Source organism: Protopterus annectens, chromosome 3.part0 (genome assembly GCF_019279795.1).
Source record: "Protopterus annectens isolate FY-2018-M chromosome 3.part0, PAN1.0, whole genome shotgun sequence".
Classification (NCBI taxonomy): domain Eukaryota; kingdom Metazoa; phylum Chordata; order Ceratodontiformes; family Protopteridae; genus Protopterus; species Protopterus annectens.
In genome coordinates, this window is record NC_056731.1 from 888381486 (window position 1) to 888396093 (window position 14608).

The window sequence follows — 14608 nt, forward strand, 5'->3', positions numbered from 1 at the left end:
TTGGAGTTTAGGCCAGGTGGTCTGTCTGCTTGGAACTTAATAATCCATTCTTGTTCCAAAGCTTCAGTATTGTTAGCAATATTTCCACCTCTTTTATTTCTATGGACAATATGGAGAACCAGGAACTTAAAAGTGTGTGTGTTCCCTTCTTGCATCACATGCATTGCTAATGCATTGCTTTCTTTTTGGTTTCTAATATCGCTCGTATGTTCTAAAATTTTGTCCTTCAATAATCGATTCATTTTACCTATATAATAGGCAGGACACTTCGTGCAGAGACTAAAGTATACTATATTTGCAGTGTGACAGTCAACATAGAAGTGTGTATCAATGGAGAAACCTCTGATAGGGTGTTTATACTGTCCCCCACCAAAAATGAATGGGCATGCTGTGCATCTCCTGCACTCAGACGTGCCCATCCTATCAGACTTTACATACTTTGGCTCATCTATTTTTTGTAGCATAATTGTCTTTTAAGGGACTTATTATTTTTAAAGGAGAAGGATGGTGTTTCTCCTATTATTCCATCGAGTTCTTTCACACTCGATAGGATATCCCAATTGTTTCTGACTATATCACAAACTATATTAATGGTACTCGCAAAAGTCAGTGGTACTCGCAGTATATTATTCTCTACATTTCTTGCTGTGGCTGAAGTTATTATACTATTCACATTTTCCATGGGTAAAATATTTGTATGTTTTCTTCTAGCATTATAATAAGGTTGGCATTTCCCTTCCCTTTCTTTTCATGCTAAATCAAGCTGCCACTCAATCTCTTTCATTTTGTAACCCCTTTCACTAAATTCATGCTTAAGAAGAGTCAGTGCTTCACATAAAGTTACATCATCATTATGTAGCCGCATACAACGAACTATCTGTCCTTTCAAAACATTTGCTTCTGTAAAACCAGGATGCATACTACTGTTATGTAAAACATTATTTTTTCTGATAGGCTTCCTATACAATGAAGTAGAAATTAGTTCAGGGGTGTCTCTTTTAACTTTCACATCTAAGAGATTGAGAGGCAGATTGATTTAGCATGGAAAGAAAGGGAAGGGAAATGCCAACCTTATTATAATGCTAGAAGAAAACATGCAAATATTTTACCCATGGAAAATGTGAATAGTATAATAACTTCAGCCACAGCAAGAAATGTAGAGAATAATATGCTGCGAGTGCCACTGACTTTTGCGAGTACCATTAATATAGTTTGTGATATAGTCAGAAACAACTGGGATATCCTATCGAGTGTGAAAGAACTCCATGGAATAATAGGAGAAACACCATCCTTCTCCTTTAAAAATAATAAGTCCCTTAAAAGACAATTATGCTACAAAAAATAGATGAGCCAAAGTATGTAAAGTCTGATAGGATGGGCACGTCTGCGTGCAGGAGATGCACAGCATGCCCATTCATTTTTGGTGGGGGACAGTATAAACACCCTATCAGAGGTTTCTCCATTGATACACACTTCTATGCTGACTGTCACACTGCAAATATAGTATACTTTAGTTTCTGCACGAAGTGTCCTGCCTATTATATAGGTAAAACGAATCGATTATTGAAGGACAGAATTTTAGAACATATGAGAGATATTAGAAAACAAAAAGAAAGCAATGCATTAGCAATGCATGTGATGCAAGAAGGGAACACACACACTTTTAAGTTCCTGGTTCCCCATATTGTCCATCGAAATAAAAGGTGGAAATATTACTAACAATACTGAAGCTTTGGAACAAGAATGGATTACTAAGTTCCAAGCAGACAGACCCCCTGGCCTAAACTCCAAGGTTTCTTTAAAACCATTTCTTAGAATTAGGGCCTTGAAGCACTGATGCTCTAGCTATTTAGTATTTTTTTATGCTTTTTTTATATAGCTTTTAATATTTTAACTAGAAAAATTTTAGAAATGTACCCCGCATTCTATACAGCCTCTATGTGTTTTTTATATGTGTTTTTTATATATTTATATATATATATATATATATATATATATATATATATATATATATATATATGTATATTTTTATACCTTAAGTATTATTATTATTTGGTGTATTGATTTTAACATGGAATTGATTGGTTGACACCATGATGCATCACTATTTAAATGAAGTTTTAACTGCTATAATTTGTCTGATGAAGCAGAGAGGACTCTGCAAAAGCGCTCACATTTTTCTAAATAAAGAGTTACGTGCCATGTGTATCCAGCAAGTTTTATTTAATTTTACTTATTGCTTCTTCTTTATTATCGCTGGTTACTTCATCCAGAGTCGAGGACTTTATTTCTGCATACAAGATTAGCCTGCAAAACATTAGTGTGCGCATGTAGCAGGAACATTGGAAATCCAAATTAAAAAATGACACATATAATAAATAACGTGGTAACATCAGCTTTTTATCATAATGGCTATGTTATCCATATTATCTTGGAGTGTAAATGATCTTACAGGAATAAACAAGAAGAAAACAGTATTGAATTATATTTAGAAATGCAGAGTGCAAATCACAGTGCTGCAAAAGATATTTGAAAAAGAATGAGCATATAAATTTGACAAAGAAAGGATTTCAGGATGGATATTCAGCATAATATCAGGTACAGAGGAAAAGGTGAGTAACTATACTAATTAATAGAGGGGCTCCAATAGTGATAGAAGAGTGAAAAATACAAGAGAAAAAAGTACCCAAGCTAGATTTTTCACTATGTGACACCTTAAACCTCCTATATCTTTATGGGCAGATTCAGGCCAACAAGCAAAAGCCACTTGCTGTGGACATGCGCGTTTCAACCTTCTTATGACCTTGTCAGTAAAGCATAATTGGACTGCTTAACCATTCTCTAGAAACAAAGGATCATTAAACCCAGCTGATGTTCATAACCATTAAGGTGTCCGCAAAATATCCCAACTAGCAACTAAACCAAAAGGTAAAAGGTTCACACAGACAAACCAATTAGTAAAAACATGTCCACAGCTAGTAGCTTTTGGCTTTGTTGGCCTGAATCTGTCCATAAAGACTTAAAAAGGAAAAATTCATGGACATTCAGAAGCCATATAGCTGAAACACCTTATGTTCTTAAGGGATCTTTTGCATCTATCCCATGGGCCTCTATTATAGGAGGTTTAAGCTATCACAGAGTGAAAACTCTAGCTTGGCTGTTTTTTTTCTTGTGCGTTTTATTAACTGGTTTGTCTCTGACCTTTTTACTTTTGGTTTAGAAGAGGAAAAAAGTAATGGTATAGACTTGTGGTAGTAAAGAGCTATTGTCATGGCAAGAGGATTATGCTGACACATATTTATATTTTACAAAAGAAAGTATTATGGAGCTTAACAAACATTTGGGAGAAATAATCAGCTTTCAGCAGGGAATATTAGGTACAGATGGAGACTGGAACTTGATTTGCAACAGTGAAGATTTATCCGGGGGATCTAGGAAGGAAAATATAACAAACAATGGTATATTTCTGAAGAAATGTATGAAAATATTTGGTATGGAAGATGCAAATTCAGTAGCAGGAAGTTGGACAGAATTTACAAATTATTCCTCAACGTACAATAAAAGGACTAGACTAGATAGTAATTGTATTTCAAAGGAACATGTGTATTTGACTGAAAGCTTCGACACACATCCACTTAGTTCAGATCATGCAACAGTAAAAACCAAGATAAAAATGCAGGGTACTAAAGTAAAAATTAGACACTTGCACTATCCCATCTACATGTTAACAACAGAGGAATTTAATGAACAGATAGTGGAATTATTCCAGAGTTATTAGTGAAGACAGAGATATTGTCATAAGTTATAGATAGTGAGTGGGATAACATCAAAATGGAGTTTAAAATGTGGTTGAAATGAAAGAGAAAGACATATAGTTACGAATTAAAAGGAATTATTTAGTGGCTGACAAGGGTTAAAGTATTGCAGAATAAGGAGACTCTCACAGAACAGGAAGAGAAACAAATGCAGAGTGCTAAAGAAAAATAATGGAGTATCTGAATAATATACAGCAGTTTAAAAATACTGCTGTTAAACAACTATTTTTTGATTAACTCCAGAGCAGAAAAACCTTTAGCACAATTACTTAGGCAACATAAAGTAGACAGGGCTGTCGCCAAACTTCGGGAGCCTATAACAAGAAAAATAACCAGAGATCCTGTAGAGGTATTTCAAAAATTTTATGAAAATTTGTATAATGCAGAGAAATGTAGAAATAAAGAAAGAGCACAAATGTGAATAGTTATAGAAGACTTAACTATGTCAATGTTATAGGTAGATGAGGCTCAACAACTAACAGTTAACACAGGAGGAGATGGGATGAGATAAAAACTTTGATGTAAAATCAATCTTCAGGAAAGTCCACAGGAACAGATGACATTCATATGGAAGTCTGAAAGTTAAGAGGGAAGAATGAGATAAAAAATCTGGAAGATTTTATTTAACCATAATTTAAAAAGGGGGAAGCACCAACATCTTGGAAGAAAGCTGTTGTGGCTGTATGACCTAAAGATGGTAAAGACCCATCAGACCCAGCTTCATATAGATCCATTTTAAATTTTAAACCATGATTACGTGTTTATGTTTATACTAGTCAAAAGAATGGTACAGGTGTTGCCAAAATTGACAGATATAGATCAATGTGATTTTGCTGAGGGCAGGAAAACATCTGACAACATTAATAGAACATTGATGAGTCAGAGGGAAGCAGGATGTAAGAAAATACTTCTGTTGTCAGTGACTTTTGATGCAGAGAAAGCATTCAATAGATTAAGCTGGGATTTTATGTGTAAGACAATGGAGGCACTTAAATTCTCTGATGCAATAATAAGGTTAATTTGGAGGGTATGTGAAGAATTGGAGGTAAGAATAAACGTGGAAGGGTTCCTCTCTGATAAGTTGTGTTTGAACAGAGGAACCAGGCAAAGTTGTCTTTTCCCTTTGTTATTTGCTTTATTTACAGCCAATGACAAAGAAGCTAACAGACTCAGAAATGCAAGGATATAATTGGTATGGTAATAAAGAAAAGTTGTTTTTATTTGCAGATGATATTATTTTGTATCTGATAGATCCAGAAAATGACATCTCAGTATTGTGGAACATTATTAGACAGTTTCAAGTTTTTTGGGGGTTATAAAATTAATGAAGGTAAAAAGTACAGTTGTGTACCTACCATAAATGTAGATGTTCGAGTGTATTTACTGTTGCAGTCATTACTCTTGGGTTATCCTGCTGGCAGGCTACCCGCAGTCGGCCTGAATTCCAAAGTCCTGGTCCGGCGTCGGCTGCTGTCACCTCTTCCATGACGTCAGTGAGCCAGGCGTATAAAAGATGCAGCCAACGTCATTTTCTTCAGTTTTTCTTGCCCCAGATGTCAGGTGCCCCCAAATGGGTAGGCTAAATATATTATGCCAATAAACATACATGCAGTAAAGTAACATTTCCTTCATCTACAAGCAAATACACCACATAGGTTGTATAGAATAGAGAAGTACAGATAAGATACAGCAAAGGAAAGGGGGAGGGAGGGAGGGTAACCTGGACTGCAACAGTGAATACACTCGAACATCTACATTTATGGTAGGTACACAAATGTACTATGTTCATCGTGTTTCACTGTTGCAGTCATTACTCTTGGGTTGAATCCCAAAGCTGAGGATGGGAGGCTGGGCTAAAGAGGATTAGGAGAGGCTATGAGGCCCTGCAGAACTGCAGTGGCAAAGCCTGCTCTGGATTTAGAGTAAAGAGGTAAGTGGTAGTGCTTTGTAAAAGTGTGCACTGAACTCCAAGTTGCAGCCTCTAAGATGTCTTTGGTTTTTACTCCTCTGAGGAAGGCTGCTGAAGTGGCTGCTGCTCTGGTAGAATGAGGCCTAATGCCCTTAGGCACTGATTTGCCATGCTGAGAATAGCAGAAACGGATGCAATGGCCTATCCATTTAGAAATAGTCTGTTTTGAGATAGCCTTTCCTTGTGATCCTGCAGCATACGACACTAAAAGTTGCTAAGTCTTTCTGAAAGCTTTCGTTCTGTCCAAGTAGAAGTGTAGCTGTCTGTGTATGTCCAAAGAATGCAGAATTTTCTCACCCTTGTTCTGTGGGTTTGGATAAAAGGTAGGCAAGTGAATGGTTTGGTTGAGGGCCACACTGGACACCACCTTAGGCATAAATGAGAAGTTATGTACCTACCATAACGTTCCATGTTAGTTGTCTTCTTCTCGCCTTCTTTCTTGCTGGATGGGTTCGGAGCCGATCCTCGGCTCTGACTCGGCCAATACTAAAGCTCGAGAGCTATTTCCACCGGCTCGTGGCTCCCCTATATCCCACAATGCTAGGCGGTAACTACTCAGATCTCGTTTGATAGCTAAAACCAAGCAGTTCTAGTCTCCATAGTATGGAGAAGAGAGAAAAAAAAAAACACCTCTATATAAACCTGTATGTAAGCTACCACAAACAGAAAAGGGAGAATACAGTTGGTCGAACATGTGGGAAGGAAGCCCCAATGGAAGATCCCAAAAATTCCTATTGGTCTGTCCAGGCTGGGGGGAAGGAGGGTGGGACGCAAGAAAGAAGGCGAGAAGAAGACAACTAACATGGAACGTTATAGTAGGTACATAACTTCTCAATGTTAAGTTGTCAATCTCGCCTTCATTCTTGCTGGATGGGACCATGTCACTAGCACCTTACCCCGGGTGGCTTATCAGAGCAGACTCTTGAGAACAGTGGAACCAAAATTGGCACGGTTTCTGGAAGCCATATCCAATTTGTAATGCGAGATAAAGGTATGAGGTGAAGCCCATGTGGCTGCTGCACAAATGGAATCTATTGGTAGCCTGTCCTGAAAAGCTACAGATGTAGCTAATGCCCGGTTGAATGAGCTCTAGGTCTTGAAGGCAGCTTTTGATGTCTGATTTCATAGATGAAGGTAATTATAGAGGTAAGCCATCTTGAAAGGGACACTTTAGAAACTGGAAGGCCCATTTTCCCTTCCGCATAAGACAGGAAAAGCTGGTCAGATTTCCTGAACTGTTTAGTCTTGTCTAAATAATATCGAAGTTGGCGATGAACATCTAGAAAATGTAACTTTTGTTCCGACCTGTTGGAATAATCAGGGAAGAAGACAGGGAGATCGATAGTCTGGTTTAGATTTGCCTCAGAGGAAACCTTAGGCAAGAAAGATGGATTAGTCCGGAGGGACACCCTGTCTTTATGGAAAACTAAGTAAGGAGGACGACTGCAAAGAGCATGAAGTTCAGATACCCTTCTAGCTGATGTTATGGCTACTAGAAAAAGTGTTTTCCATGAGAGCAACTTAAGAGGGCATGAAGCCGCAGGTTCGAAGGGGGGGAGAATCAAGGATGCTAGGACCAAATTCAAGTCCCACTGAGGTGGGGGATCTTTGATTGGGGGCTTGAGCAAAAAGACACCTCTTAGAAAGGCTTTGCAAAGTTTATGGGACATGATACTGGAGTCCGAGACACCTACATGAAAGTTAGATATAGCAGCTAGTTGTACTCTAATGGTAGATGAGGAAGAGCCTAAATGAAAGAGCTCTGCCAGGAAGTCTAGGATAGACTGGATAGGTGCGGTGAAGGGGTCTATATTTTTTGATGCTGCCCAGAAGGAAAAACGTTTCCACTTACTATTGTAAATCCTTCTGGTAGAAGACTTGTGAGAGGCTATCAGGATGTTACGGACCGAATGAGAAATTAAAGGAAGCCTGGCTAAGGTAGGAATCGGCGAAACCACGCTGTGAGGTTGAGAGATTGAAGGGAGTGGTGCAGCTGGCCCGACTGGTGGGTCAAAAGATCTGGCACTGGGTCCAGATGCCAAGGCTGCTCCAAGAGGTAATGATGCAGGAATGGAAACCATATCTGTCGAGGCCAGTAAGGGGCAATGAGGATCATAGTGACTCTCAAGGTGATAGCTTTCTGAATTAATTGAGAGATCAGTGGAAAAGGGGGGAAAGCATACAGAAGTCCCCGGGGCCAATCGTGGACTAGAGCGTCTCTGGTGGGTTGGCCTGGTAGAGGGAAGAGGGTGAAGAAATCGTGACACTTGCTGTTTTGGGGAGTAGCAAAAAGATCGCAGCAAGGCCGGCCCCATCTTTGAAAGATTTCTTCCAGCACTGATTTTTTTAGAGACCACTCGTGAGGCATGAGAATAGCCCTGCTCAACTTGTCCGCAATCACGTTGGACTTCCTGGGAATGTGCGTTGCTATCAGAAACCGCTGAGAAGAAATCGCCCACTGCCAAAGTCTGAGTGCCTCTCGACATAAGGGATAGGACTTGGTTCCACCCTGTTTGTTGATGTACCACACTATGGACATGTTGTCCGTCTGAATTGCAATAGTCCCTGTGGGAAGAGAGTCCTGAAGGGCTTGCAATGCTAAAAGCACTGCTCTCATCTCTAAGACATTTATGTGCAAGTGGCACTCGAAAGATTGCCACGTGCCCTGGACTGTCCTGCCCTGATAATACCCCCCCTACCCAATCAGGGAGGCGTCCGCTGTCACTGTGGCGATTGGGGGGGGGGGATGAAGGGTCTGCCCTGAAGAACTTGAGGTGATGTCATCCACCAAGACAGGTGATTCTTGCATGATTGGGTTAGCAGAATGATGTGAGACATTCGGAGCTGTTGGAAGGACCATTGAGAAAACAGCATCCACTGGAGGATCCGCATGTGAAAACGAGCTAAGGGAAGAAGTGTAATGGTAGCCGCCATGAGTCCTAATACCTTCAAGACTACCCTGGCTTTGATCTTGTTGCATTGAAGTAGAAGGTAAACATGTTTGCGGATATCTGATACTCTTTGCTCTGTCAGAAAGATAAACTGTGTCTAAGGTGGCGCCTATAAAGGTAATAGATTGACAAGTTGACAAGGCAGATTTTTCAAAATTTACTGAAATGCCTAGAGCTTGGCAAGTTTGAATGGTGAAGTCTCTGGATAGAAGAAGTTGATGCCTGGTGGTGGCGGTAAGGAGCCAGTCATCCAAATATGGAAACACCTGGAATCCTTGACGTCTCAAGTGAGCCGTGACCACTGCCATACATTTGGTGAACACTCGGGGGGCTGTAGTGAGACCAAAGGGCAGGTCTCTGAACTGGTAGTGACTGGCTCCCAGCCTGAAGCGGAGAAACCTCCTGGAGCATCTGTGCATTTTGATATGGTAGTACGCATCCTGAAGGTCTATTGAGCACATCCAATTGTCCTGACCCAAGAAGGGTAGAATGGACTGTAGCGTGACCATCCAGAATTTTGTTTTCTTCACATACTTGTTTAGCTTGCTGAGATCCAGTATTGGTCTCCAGTCCCCTGTTTTTTTGGTACCAAAAAGAATATGGAGTAGATTCCGGATCCTTGCTGGTTTGCTGGGACTGGCTGGATAGCTCTTTGACAGCAGCTTTGATATTTCTAACGCTGCTTGTTCCCTTAGACTGGGTGGAACGTCTGGAAGGGATCCTTTGGGTTGGAATGGGATGTAAATAAAGGGGATTTTGTAACCCTCGGATATTATCGACTGCACCCATTTGTCTTGAGTGAGGGAAAGCCAGGCTTCTGAGTACAGTGATAATCTTCCCCCGACTGCCTCTGAAGGTGGACAGCCGGGCAGCTCCTCAGGGATGCTGAAAGGGTTTATCAGAGAAAGTCTCTCTGCTACCCTGGTTTTGCAGACCACCTCTGCCCCTAGGGCAGCGTCTATTGTTGTTCCCCCCTCTGCCTCTAGAGGGGAATCGACTTTGTGCATCAGATGAGACTCCTTGTGGTTTGCAGAACCACATTCCCCCCCGACCTTTGGGATAAGGTCTGGAAGGGGTAGAAAAACGGACTCCCACGGCAGAGAGAGTCTTACCTTCCTGCTCGCACCTAGTCAATGTATCCTTCACCTGAGGTCCAAACAACGTTGAGCCATCAAAGGGGGAATTGGTGAAGGACGCCTTGAAAGGGTCCGCAAAATTGCAAAGCCGCATCCAGGCGTGGCGTCATAAAGCTACACCTGTGCCTGCGGCCCTACCCATCCCATCTTCCGCATATGAGATAAACCGCATGGAGGAGTTGACAATCGAATTCAGGGTTGCCAACTGGGAGTTCATTTTGTCTTGGAACCCCTCAGCTGTTGGATCCTGCATAGCATCACCCATATCCTTGAATAAATCCCTCTGGAGATGGGTGAAGTGACACAAGTAGTTCAGCGATCGCATGGCAAAAGTCGCTGAGGAAAACATCCGCTTACCGTACCTGTCCATGGTCCTAGACTCCTTATTAGGAGGATGGACAGGTACCGAAGTATTGGCTAATTCCTTCTTAGTGGCTGCGGCCACCACCATGGCATCAACAGAGACACCTTTAGATAAGAACTGTTTCTCTTTCAGGGCTGTAATAAATTCTGACGGCCTCCTTGGGGTAGGTTCCACTGAATCAGGGGCCGTCCACGCCTTCCTTGCCACCACTTCCATGAGGGGGTCAAAGGGAGGAGACACCCAGGAGGTGGAAGGGCGAGAGCCAAACACCTCAAGGTAGACCGACTCGTCCTCTGAAGGGTTAAGGGTGGGCCAGTTCCCCTTCTATTTAAGGATTTCAAGGATGTCAGCAAGAGAGACATCCTCAGAGGGGGACCAAGGGAAACCTTCAGATTCCTCCAAGTCGGTGTCCGAGGTGATAGACTCAGGGGAGTCAATGTGCTTCCTCTTGCACTGTCTCTTCCGAGGGGGTTCCCCTGCCAGATCAGGAGAAGCCTCGGAAGAAGAGGATATTCCCAATGGGGAAACCTGAGGGGTTGGCTCTCTATGGTCTGGTACGAGGGGGTGGGTAGAAACCGCCGCAGGCACTGAAGAGGGAGGAGCTGACGGAGCAGACTGTGGGGTAGACACGGGGTCTAGCACGCTCCGCATGACCTCGAAGGTGCCCCGATCAGCCAGGGCCAAAGGTCCCCGCTCCGAGGAGACAAGGACCCCCCCGGCACCAACAGGGACGGCTCCGAGGCCGATGTCGGAGCTGAACTCACCAGCGCCGATGCTCCGAGAGGGAGAATGGGGTCGGACAAGGGTCCGATGCCACTCGCCCCCTCGGAGGCGACGAGGGAAGCCCGGCGCCGAGATCCCTCCAAAGAGGAAATCGGAGCAGACGACGGAGCCGAAAGGGAGGGTATCGGCTCCGACGCACCGACAGCCACGTCTCCAAACTCAAAGGAGTCGGAGGAGGAACAGAAGCAGGGATGGGAATAGCCGCTGACTGTTGAGTAGGGCTATGCAGCATTTGGGCCAGTGCCTCGGACTTGAGAAGTCTACTCACCACCTTTTGTAAGTCATGGTCGGACAGCCTGGAGGACCGAGAGGAATGGGACCTGTGGCTCTGCTCTGACAGAAGAGGGGATCCCGTGGCCGAGTGGATGTAGCCGATGGAAGGGGACCTCGACCTCTTCTTACAAGGTGGCTCCAATAAAACTATTGGAGCCGACTGAGTCTTAGCACCCTCAGCTCCGGCCGGAGCCGAGGTAACGGTTTGAGTCTTCGAAACATCGACTCCAGCCGGAGCCAATGTTGAAGTAGTCTTAATGCTCCCAGTGGACGGCTCTGAAGCTGGAGCCGACGGCCTGGAAGTCTTTGAAGGCTTCCCCGACGCAGACTGGGTCGGGGGGCCTTCAGGCTTTAATAAGCCTCGAAGAATACGTTTATTTTTGCGTTCCTGCAGGACTCTCGGGCTGAATGCATGGCAAACAGCACAAGAGTCCTGCAGGTGCAAAGGTCCCAGGCAATATACACAAGAAGTGTGACTGTCTATTAGAGAAATTTTCTGACAGCACGAGTCACACTTCTTGAAGCCTGAGACCTTGGAGTCTTTCGACAACAGAAAAAGTGACTGTATACACAAAAAAGACAGACACAAAACACAGACACACCCTTTAACCAAAAAAGGAAAACCCAATCACACTGAATGACAAAGGGAAAAAAGGGGAGTGGCCCAAAGGCCTAGAACTTAAAACGGGGATAAAAAAGGGAATAAAAACGAGGGAAGACCCAATTTAAACTAAAAGGATACCCTGTACTATAAGCTTGACTAAATAAAAGGGATAGGGGTAGATATTTTAATTTTCTAACTAGAAAATCTCACTAACCTGCCAGAGCCGGTAGAAGAAAGCACCTCGCAGCTAAGCGGCAAACGAGATCCGAGTAGTTACCGCCTAGCATTGTGGGATATAGGGGAGCCTCGAGCCAGTGGAAATACCTCTCGAGCTTTAGTATTGGCCGAGTCAGAGCCGAGGATCGGCTTCGAACCCATCCAGCAAGAATGAAGGCGAGATTGACAACTTAACATTGTTGGGTTTGTCCTCAGAGAAACCCTGTCTGGATGAAAAATAATAAAAGGTTCCACAGTCATGAGTGCTTGTAACTCCGAGACTCGTCTTGCAGAGGTTATTGCTAGGAGCAGAGCTGTTTTCCAGGATAAGAATTTTATATCAGCTGTTGAGGCTGGCTCAAAAGGAGGCAGTGTGAGTTTTTCCAAGACATAATTGAGGTCTCATGCCGGAATTGGTGCTCTCCTTGGAGGCCTGATGTTTTTGGCCCCTCTGAGGTACTGCCTTATTAAAGGATGAGAAAAGATAGGTGGTTCCGTATTGTAATGGGCTGAAATGGCACAGGCATGAATCTTAATTGATGAAAAGGAAAGGCCTTTGTCCAGAATCTCAGTTAGGTATTGTAAAATTTGAGGGATATTTGGTACATACGTGTCAATGCCTTGTTCCTGGTTCCAAGCACAGAATCTCTTCCATTTTTCTGCATAAGATTTTCTGGTACTGGGCCTCCTGGCCTCCAAGATAACATCCATAACAGCTTTTGAAAGAAGAGTGGTCAGAAAGGCTACATTATCCGCCATGCTGCCAGATTTCGGGTCCTGAGTTGGCTGTGCAGTATCTGATTGCTTTGCTGGGTCAGCAAGTGAGAAGCTTGAGGCAATATCCATGCTGGACCTTGAGACAAGCTCTTTAGGATTGGGTACCAGTGCTGGCGTGGCCAGTCTGGTGCAATCAGTATAATTTTTGGCTTCTCTTGTCTGACCTTTAGGAGTACCCTGGGAAGGAGAGGCAGTGGAGGAAAGGCATATACTGTTAAATTTTTCCAGCTGAAGGATAGTGTGTCCATTCTCCATGCTTGTTTGTGATAAATCCTTGTGCAAAATCTCTGTAATTGGCAGTTGTGAGGGGAGGCAAATAGATCTATGTCTGGGCATCCCCATTTCCTTATTATCATGCTGAAGACTTGTGGATCCAGTTTCCACTCGTGGGGATCCATGAGGTTTCTGCTTAGTTCGTCTGCCAGTATATTTGTTTTTCCTGGCAGGAATTGTGCTTGCAGGTGAACTTGATAAGTCAATGCTGTGTCCCATAAGGTCATTGCTTGTCTGTAGAGGGGGTAGGAATGTGTACCTCCCTGCTTGTTTATGTACCACATGACCGTAGTATTGTCTGTCTTTATCAGTAGCTGTCCTGGTTGAAGTAGACCCTTGAAAGCTGTCAGGGCATTCTGAACAGCTAGCATCTCTTTTGGATTGATGTGAAGATGCATCTGGTTTGCCGGCCATGTGCCCTGAATACATTTTCCTGCCATATGGGCCCCCCAGGCATAATCTGATGCATCCGTTGTCAGTGTCTGTCTGGCTGTGGGTAAAGTGAATGGCAGACCCTTGTTGTGGTGACAGGCCTGTGCCCACCATCAAAACTCCTGTTGCAGGCAGGGAATGAGGGTAATTACTGTCTCCAGGCTGTGGCAATGCTGAGTCCAAACACTTTTTAGATACCATTGTAGTTTCCTCATATGCAGTCTGGCATATGGAATTAGTAGAATGCAGGATGGCATGAAACCCAAGGCCTGCAGGATTTTCCTTGCAGATAACTGGGTCTTTGTTGCCAATTTCTTGAAGTAAGAAATCAGTTGCTTTTGTTTGTCTGGCATGAGATAAGCCATCTGGACAGTTGTATTTAAGCTTGCACCCAGGAATATTATCTCTTGAGAGGGTACTAGGTTTGACTTCTTTTCGTTTACTGAGTACCCTAGGCAAATTAGTAATCTTTTTACAAATGCCAGATGCTTTAGAAGAATGTCTTTGTTCTCTGCTTGAATAAGGCAGTCGTCCAAGTAGGGATATATTTGAATTCCTCTTTGTCTGCAAAATGCAATTAGTGGTGCCAGGCATTTTGTGAAGACCTTGGGCACAGTCGATAAGCCAAAGGGCAGTGCAGAGAATTGGTAGTGCATTGAGCCAGCTATGAATCTGAGGTATCTTCTGCAAGATTGTCTGATTGGGACATGCAGGTATGCCTCTTTTAGGTCCAAAGTTATGAGCCAAGCCTTCTTGCCCAGCATGGGCAGTAGCTGCTGTAGAGTCAACATCTTGAATTTTGGAACCTCCATAAATGTGTTTAGTATAGACAGATCCAGTATTGGTCTCCAGGCTTTGTCCTTTCTGGGCACTAAGAAAAGTCTGGAGTAAAATCCTTGCCCCTGCTCTTGTTGTGGTACTTGTTGAATGGCCCTCATGTCCATGAGGGCTGTCATTTGCTTTTGTGCCTCTGCCCATTGATTGTGTGGCAGGTCTGGCATACCTTTTGACCTTG

The 14608-nt window shown here is 43.2% G+C and overlaps 1 protein-coding gene across 1 annotated transcript in view; it reads right to left on the reverse strand.

The window, feature by feature from the left end:
• Positions 1 to 748: 748 nt before the first annotated feature.
• The window catches only part of MARCHF11 (membrane associated ring-CH-type finger 11), a 301478-nt gene continuing 287618 nt past the window's right edge, over positions 749 to 14608 (reverse strand). The window contains exon 4 of the mRNA XM_044065719.1: positions 749 to 900. Within this exon, the coding sequence (XP_043921654.1) occupies positions 749 to 900 (152 nt within the window). The remainder of the gene's footprint in view (positions 901 to 14608) is intronic.